The following is a 9,133-nucleotide window of genomic DNA, read 5'->3' on the forward strand; positions in this document are numbered from 1 at the left end:
GCATTGCCGCAGAGAGCGAGAATACCTCGTGAGCGACGGTGATAAACAAGCTAAGAGCAGCGCCAATAAAGGTAGAAATCAACTTCCGCCGCCCCTTCAAATGTTTCGCGCGCCTCTGTTGCGATCACGCGGCGAAACCGAAACAGCGAGAGGGGTGTTGCCGCAGTCTGCGCGACGCACGCGCTGAAACTAGAAATCAGTTCTGTTTATCTCCGCAAGAAAGTAGCACAAATGTCAAACGCTTCTTGTAAGTCCTAAAAGGTGGCAGCACCTCCCGGTAAGCATGCATCGTCATTATGGCGCGAAATTTCAAACGGAGGATCGAAACCGTACCCGTACGGCAAAGACCTTGCGGGACAGAAAACCGCCGCCGTACAGATACGGCAAAAACCTTCAAAGTGTTAAGGCGGGGGGTGACTTCGAGGCAGAAAATTCTGAGAAAAGAACCTTGCCTTATATTCAAATAAATACGGTAGTTTGCCAGAGACTGTAGAAGTTGCCCATGCTGCCAATCCTCCACAGCATGTGTTTGCTGCTGTTGCAGGTCTTAAATCTTGACAGCCACCAATTGCTGCAAAGTCCTTATGCTTTCGAGCAGGAGGGAACCGCTGACAGGAAGGTTTTGAGACCACACTTTTTTGAGCCGGAGCACCAATGCCTCTTGGATGTACGAATATGTCGATTCCTGTACATGACACCTCGGAACATTTGCAGCCGTATAACTGTTATCATCATCATTATCAGCCTATATTTATGTCCACGGCAGGACGAAGGCCTCTCCTTGCGATCTCCAATTACCCCTGTCTTGCGCTAGCTGATTCCAACTTGCGCCTGCAAATTTCCTAGCTTCAACACTCCACCTATAGTTTTCTGCCATCCACAACTAAGCTTCTCTTCTCTTGGTATCCATTCTGTAACTCTAATGGTCCACCGGTTATCCATCGTATGCATTACATGGCCTATCCAGCTCCATTTCTTCCGCTTAATGTCAGCTAGAATATCGGCTATCCCCGTTTGCTCTCTGATCCACACCGCTCTCTTCCTGTCTCTTAATGTCAGGATTTGGCAATGCCTGCCGTATGCACTTCAACCCAATTTTATTCTTCTGTAAAACTCTTTCACATGATCAGGGTCCCCTGTGAGTAATTGACCTAGATAAACGTACTCCTTTATAGACTCTAGAAGCTGACTGGCGATCCTGAATCCTGCCAGGCTATTGAACATTATCTTTGTTTTCTGCATAATAATCTTCAAGCCCACTCTTACACTTTCTCCGTTAAGGTTCTCAATAATATGTTGTAGTTTGTCCCCATTGTTGCTGAATAGGAGAATGTCGTCTGCAAACGGCAGGTTGCTGCAATATTCGCCGTTGATCCCCACTCCTAAGCCTTCCCAGTCTTAAGACCTTGAATACTTCTTCTACACATGCAGTGAATAGCATTGAAGAGATTGTGTCTCCTTGCCTGGGACCCCTTTCTTGATAGGTATCTTTTTACTTTTCTTGTGGAGAACTAAGGTTACTGTGTAATCCTTGTAGATATTTGCCAAGATATTCACGTATGCCTCCTGTACTCCTCGGTTATGCGATGCCTCTATGACTGCTGGTATCTCTACTGAATCAAATGCCTTTTCATAATCTATGAAAGCCATTTAGAGAGGTTGATTGTACTTTGCATATGTCTCAATTACCTGATTGATGACATGGATATGATTCATCTTAGAATATCCCTTCCTGAAGCCAGCCTGTTGTCTTGGTGGCTGAAGTCAAGTGTTGCCCTGATTATATTGGAAATTACCTTGGTGAATATTTTATACAATACTGAGAGCAAGCTGATGGGTCTATAATTTTTCAATTATTTAACGTCTCCCTTCTTATGGATAAGTACAATGTTGCGTTCTTCCAGCTTTCTGGTACACTTGAAGTCGTGAAGCATTGCGTATAAAGAGCCGCAAGCTTTTCAAGCATGATATCCCCTCCAACTTTGATTAAATCGACTATTATTCTATCTTCTCTAGCAGCTTTTCCCCTGGTCATGTCTTTCAAGGCCCTTCTAACTTCATCCCTCCTTATAGGAGCCTCTGCATCCTGTTAATCACTACTTCGAATGAGGGTAGCTTGGCTGCTCTGGGTACTGTACAGGTCAGCATAGAATTCTTCCACTGCTTTTACTATGTTATTGAAATTGCTGATCATTACCTTGCGTATCTTTCAGTGCATACATCTTGCCTTGTCCTATGCAAGATGTATGTACTGAAAGATATAGCTGTACAGCAGTTTCAACAGCTTCGCTGTTAAAGCTGGAGGAGAAACATTCGAAGTCCGCAGAAAACTGCGCCGTTGCATAGCAACAACCAAGCCACAGCTGCGCCCAACCTCGCCTAGCTACGCATGCGCCGAAGCAGTAGCGATGTCACCTCGTGTTGCCTGGTAACCGCTCGCGCAGGTCCACGCTCACTTCGCCCGACACAGACACGGTGTCGTGGAGCTCCCACCAGCTGTACACTACTGCACATTCACTGTGATGTCATCCTGGCGTTCCGTCTGCTGCCTGTACACTGTACATAGCTTTTGGATAGCTTTCGTGCTCGGACTGCAAGTGCTTCGCAAGGCGTTCCCGATGCCACGGACCACGAGGAAATGCTTATACAGTTCGTATAACTTAGCATCACTTGGCATTACTTTGGATAACTTAGCATCACTTTGTATAGCCACGACCAGCTAGGAACCAATCAGCTCCGCTGTGTCTTTAGCCTTGCGCCTTTAGTTCAAGCTACCCCGCATTTTACTTTTGCATTCTACATGCTGCAAACCGATGTCAATGGTAGGTCTTTTTCCTCAGCTTTTCCCCAACAAGGTGCTCCGGCATCTTGTCCTTTCACACATGAAATGTGCTCACTGTGCCAGCGTAAAAAGCACACTAAACCCACTGAAAAAATCCATTGCGCAGAAGGAACGACTGAGGAGGTTGTTGCTTCAAACATGATGAACGATAGCATCAAACCAATCACATGTTTGGGGGGTGCGGCCAGTGCCTCTGGCGGCAGACGCTTGCAACGTGCCCGACGGCACAGCTGGCGGGATATTTGAACAAGTCCTCCATGATTGCACGGGAAATTGCGTTGCCTAGATTTCGCACTAAAGTCGAACCACTGTAGCCGAGCCGTGCCAAGCATCTGGCAGCTCGGCGGCATGCCAATTCGTTGCCCGTGTGTTTCATGCACCAGCTTTACATCACGGTTTTAAGAAGAATGCGCTATTTGAACCTGCATTGCCCTGAAAATCTCGCATTACAAAACGGAGAGCTACACGTTGACAGACAGGTACAAAGTAAATCACTGCAGTTTAGGCAGTCATGAAGTCTATTGAGTTAAAGTGGCCGCACTGTCAGATATTCAGTTCGGCAGCTGTTAAAGTGAGCTACCCCTAGCAAAAATTCTAATACAAAAACTAATAGCCTATTAGGTTATTGACACTAATACAGTCTATTAGGTCTATTAGTGTATTAGTCTAATAGACATTGGTGTATTAGTCTAATAGGCCTATTAGTCTAGTAGGTCTATTAGTGTATTAGTCTAGTAGGTCTATTAGTGTATTAGTCTAATAGGCCTATTAGTGTTAGTCTAATAAGTCTATTGCTGTGAAAGAAAATGTTGCCAATGCACCAGATAACGAAAAACAGGTAAAATTTCTAGAAGCATTTATTAGCACAGCATATCTTTTTACAGATTCCTCTTTCGAGATCTTCGTCAGGTCAGCAATCTTGATTGAGAGAGCTTTTCGTTGACTTCCACCAGAGGACGTCCTTTTGATGAAGTGGTTAAAAAAACCTGGGTACAAAAATACACACATATAGAAACAGTTGAAAGCAGGGGTGCTAGTTCTACCACGAAACGTTTAAGCTGGCAATACTTGCTTCCAAATTAGAATAAATGCGGCTCGGCAATATTTTAGGACAGTTGATATATGCTAGCTCAAAATATTTATAACAAACAATGACGTTACCTGACGTGACAGGACAATTACAAAGCACACAAAATCAACATAAGATGTATGTTCCATCGAAACTGTAGACAAATATAAGGAACTCTAGACAGAAATCTTGCACAGCGTTGTCGGAAACAGGCATGTTATTGCTGCAACGCACACAGCTATCGGCCCGACAGCACTGTACTTACGTCCACCGTCAGGATTTTAAAAAAAAGAAGAAAATGCTTCATACTGTACTACAGAGGCATAAATAAGAAGTATAATTACCTCGAAATGGCAAATCGGCGCCGGGGAAAACGCTGCACATCGATGCACGCTGATAGATCCACAAAGCCGCGAAGGACAGGGGTAAAACAGTTGCCTTGCGTTGTTTTGAAGTATTAACAGCATCCATAGATAAAACTATCCAATTATATTACTGCACGAATGAGATTGCGCAGGCGCTAACACCACGGGTTCCTTAAAAACACATCGTTCATTCACTAACACGCACGCCTCGCCTTGACATGGCGGCCGCCATTGCACACGTGCTGTGCGCAACTACGGCTGACTACGGTCGCAGTTTTATACCCTTCCCAACCGCCGTGTTCCCTTCTCTGCGATACTGCTCTTTGATGTCAATAAATATTACGGCCTTTTATATGCGGTATCAAGTCAGTAATTTAGGTTAAAAGTTTTTACATTTACTTTTTGCGCACTTCAACAAAAAATACGACACTAACAAAACTTCAGCCGCAAACAAATATGGTTGCTGCTATTGCCATGGGTGTTCTGTACTATTGCACCGTCGTTCGTAAGCTGACCGGGCAGCGCGATTCTGCCTTGCAGATTACAGCTGGTAATTCGGTTTTTTTTTTTGTCTTTTTTTTTTCATGGGGAAGTATTCGCTGTGCTGTAAACACTAGCTGTTTCCTCAACGACTAATCGCGACGAGGTTCAGTGAAGCAAAATTGGCAAGACCATGTTGGCGCACGTCGCTTTTGTGTATGTCGCCGAGAGATGGCCAGTTTCACTAGCTTAGTGCGCTGAAACTAATGCAAACGTGCGAACGCAGTCTGCTGCACATTTGTACAGCAGGCCTGATTTTTAATTATTCAATGATTAAATAGAAACACCTCTCCATGCAAGCAAGGGGTCCGCTAGTCATTTTTTTCATCAACTTTCACCAGCAAACACGAGCTGTGGAATCCAGCAATACATGTTGTATCAGACCAGCAACAATCTGCATAAGACCAATAGTAAGACTATTAGTCTAACAGAGATACTAGTAGACACGCAACACTGTTTGCATAAGACTAATACAGGGCCTATTGGTCTTATAGGTAAATCAGTACGACTAATAGAAATTTCTATTGGTCTAATACAAAACTGATACAACTAATACAAAACTGTATTAGACCAATACAAACTTCTAATAAATTTCTATTAGTCTAATACAAAACTAATACAGCTAATACAAAACTGTATTAGACTAATACAAACTTCTATTAGAATTTTTGCTAGGGCACCGTGGTTGCTCAGTGGCTATGGTGTTGGGCTGCTGAGCACGAGGTTGCGGGATCGAATCCCGGCCACGGCGGCCACGTTTCGATGGGAGTGAAATGCGAAAACACCCGCGTACTTAGATTTAGGTGCATGTTAAAGAACCCCAGGTGGTCCAAATTGCCGGAGTCCCCCACTACGGCGTGCCTCATAATCAGATTGTGGTTTTGGCATGTAAGACCCCATAATTTAACTTTTTTAATGGCAGGAAATATCGAGCACCGACCAATCGTTTAAAACAAAAAAGAAGTTTCAGCCCCGCTACGGGAGCCTTGTTCACAATGAAGGGAACTTAAAGTGAAGGTTGTTTATATACGCTTCTTGATGTGACGTGAGCATCGGGTGTATATCGGGGGCAGATTGTCTGAGTTGCGATTAAGCGTGTCTGTTGTCGTTTGGATATGAAGGGATTCTAGGTAAAGCCTTACCGTCTTGTTCTCTTCTTTTCCAATTATCTTCGCATTATCCCAGTCAATGCCATGGCCCGTGGTCACTGCGTGCTCAGCCAGCGCGTTTGTTGCCACGTGCTTGTTGTTGACATCATAGTTGTGTTGTTTTAGTCTTTTTCCGAAATCGCCCGTTTCAACCGATGTACACGTGTTCACAACCAGCGCAAGGAATCCTGTACAAGACCCCCGGGAACTTCTCTTTCACAAACTTGTCTTTCACAGTCACCATTGCGTGTCTGAGCTTGCGCGTAGGGACATGTGTGACATCGACTTCGCTTATGCTGAGGACGTATGGTATTGGAATCCTTTTCTCGTGTCGCTGGGGCTGTTGTCGCGCTGTATCAGCTAAGCGATTTTCGATAGTTCAGATAAACGAACTGGGGTAGCCCGAAGACGATAGGTCACGTCACGTAGTAGCCAGATCAGCTGCTCGGTCCTCCAGGGTTGAGTAGCAGAGGTCTTCTGCACGGCGTACAAGGGAGGCGACCACTGACTTTTCTTGACAGGCCGGGTGCACGGAGCTGAAGTTGAGGTACATGCCGGTGTGCATGTCCTTCCTGAATACGCTGAACGACATTCTGTTACTGTCGCAGTTTACTAAGGTGTCTAGAAAAGGCAGACGGCCGTCGGCTTCTTCCTCGTCTTGAACTGTATGGCCGGTTCTATGCTATTGAGATTCAAAAGAAATGCCCTCAAAGCCATTTTCTTGATCGTGGTGAAGCATTCATCCACGTACCAAAGGAAGATCCTTGGACGTGGTGTGAAGCTGGAGAGGGCGCGAGACTCTAGTGACTGAAATCGAAGCACCCATCGTTGTTCCATGGACCTGCTTGGAGATGTTCTTCTGGAATATGAAGTAGGTATTGCCCCGACAGAACTGCAGAAGTCTTCTGAGGTCTGGCACGTCGATTAGTGTTCTTTCCAATAGAGTTGGGTCAGATTTTGCTAACTGCATTGAGTAAAATGCATGCTTTCAATCAGCTGCTATGAAGCTGCCCTGTGTATGAGGTGGCCAAGTTGCCCTCAATCTGCAAGCTTCAGCTTTCTTGCCTGGTCATGCTCGCAACTTTATTGCAAAGTAATAATAATATTATTTTTTCAGATGTTATTGAACTTTCTGAGGCTTTGTTTTTGTTGCAACAAAGCAATAAGATAAGATTTTTGCAACACATCGAGAGCACGTGGGTATACAACTTTCAACACTCCAATCTGCTCTCTTTGCACCAACTACAGGTGCAAAACGTTCAGGTGATGAAAAGAACAAAAATTGGAGCCCTTTGCTGTGTATGTCCCCTTCAGACGCTGTGCACACAATTGTGTACACCAAGATAGTGCATCAACAGCAAAAGCACTGACGAAAGTAATGATATTTAAAATGTGTCGCATATATGTAGAAAAACTTATGATTGGAATTGTGCTGCAATTTTGGATAACATATGCAAAATGCTTCAGTTAAATGAGTGAGCTGGGTGTCTGTGCTCAGTGTCAGTATCTAGCAGGTTCACTTTTTCATTGTTTTTCACAATGTCTTGCACAGGCATAACTTTCAACCAGCTGGATAAGTGATTTTTTTTTTTCAAGCTTTTCAATACACGGAATAGTTGATGTTCACATTGTTGATGTTCCTGTAGTTAGTTTTCGCGCGGAATCCACATTTTGTAAACTTGACAAAACTCACGACAGAATTGAGAATTCTTAATCTCAGCTGTAGACCTTGCAATTCTGAAGATGCAAGAAATCTGTTGAAAGTAAGTTTTCAATAGACAGGATTAAGTGGCACCTGAAAGGCCTTGAGTCAGAGTGTGCTAGATTGGGGGAGTGGGTCCAACACAGGCTCCTCACTGAAGCTTTTTTTTTTAATGAAAGGTTGGTGGCACTACTGTCGCTTTCTCCCGAATGAGCGGCCCCGCCCACCGGCCGGACACTTGCCGCGTTGGAGACCCTAGCTCAGCTGCATGGAGCTTTTACAGGCGGACTCAGTGGCGGCAACACTGATATTATACCTCATCGATTTATTGTAAATAAAATGGAAAAATAGCGGCCGAAAGAATTCAAACAACGCAACAATGACGGTGCGTCGAGCAGCCTACAGCTACTTGGCCCGTGAGCTCGCCTCAGCCAATGAGCGCTGCCGAAACGGCCGGAGCCAACGTTTGTTTATTGGCCGCAGATTCAGAATAAGGCGACGGCAGCGCCACCACAATTTCAACGTTTTTTGCTTCACTCTCGGCGCTTGCCAAGGCATCCGCTGGACCCATCAGAGTAGGCTTATCTGTCACCAACAGTTCCAACTTTGTCACTGGCTTCTGTGCAGGTGATCAAGAACGCCACCGAGGTCCCACCATCCGAGCGACCGAAGGCACGCAGGGGCAACTGGAGGGCCAGACGCTTCAATGGGCATCATCCCTTTCGCGTCCCACGTCAAAACGGAAGGTGGCAAGATCCGTGGCAGCCTGGTTTCCAACCTCAGGGACCAGGACCATGGAACAACCAGGGCCAGCCTGAGCCTAATGGCCAAAGCAATGGCTTCTAGCGAAACGAGTTCAGGAATTCGTTTCAGGATACAATGCAATAGGACATGCCAAAGAATTTAAATATGAACGTTTATGTATAAATGATTGGGAATAAGCATCGTGTTGTGCCTTGGTTGTTTTATTGATGCCCATTTTCCTAAATAAAAAGCCCCAATTACAGTGTACACAGAGTTGCATGCCCTGCCCAAGCCAGGGCCTCTTCTACTACTCTTTCCAATGTCAGGAATGTCACTCGGCTGCTGCGTTTCGCACACCGACTGCCAAGGGCGCCAGCGTCTGACCCTTCCACTTGTTCTCAAGGGCGGAGGGTTTCAAGCATATATGGTGCACGTAGCTGGCTGGCATGTTTTGTGGTAAATTGAGGAATTTCTTAACAGCTTGCAGCACAGGAGGCATGAATATGGGAAGGAGTGGGTCTTTGAGAAAAAAAAAGTTCTTTGGAATCTGTACTCTTTGAGATATGATGCTGAAAACTTCTACATACAATGCAATGTTATGGGTTTATTTCGTATATTGCTACACGCGTGTGGTATTTGATTGTTTGAACGAGGCGCGCGGGCGCAATCACTCGAGACAAGACAAAGAACAAGCTGGGCTCGCGCTGTGAATTTAACCGGTCA

General features: G+C 45.2%; 1 protein-coding gene across 2 annotated transcripts in view; it reads left to right on the plus strand.

Annotated features, from left to right (window-relative positions):
- The window catches only part of LOC119431085 (PC-esterase domain-containing protein 1A-like), a 30,503-nt gene extending 21,828 nt beyond the window's left edge, over window positions 1-8,675 (plus strand). For both annotated transcript variants that reach the window (XM_037698543.2, XM_049657035.1), the window contains one exon: window positions 8,294-8,675. In XM_037698543.2, the coding sequence (XP_037554471.1) occupies window positions 8,294-8,512 (219 nt within the window). In that variant the 3' untranslated portion in view covers window positions 8,513-8,675. The remainder of the gene's footprint in view (window positions 1-8,293) is intronic.
- The last annotated feature ends 458 nt before the right edge of the window (window positions 8,676-9,133 follow it).

Source organism: Dermacentor silvarum, chromosome 10, assembly GCF_013339745.2.
Source record: "Dermacentor silvarum isolate Dsil-2018 chromosome 10, BIME_Dsil_1.4, whole genome shotgun sequence".
Taxonomy (NCBI): domain Eukaryota; kingdom Metazoa; phylum Arthropoda; class Arachnida; order Ixodida; family Ixodidae; genus Dermacentor; species Dermacentor silvarum.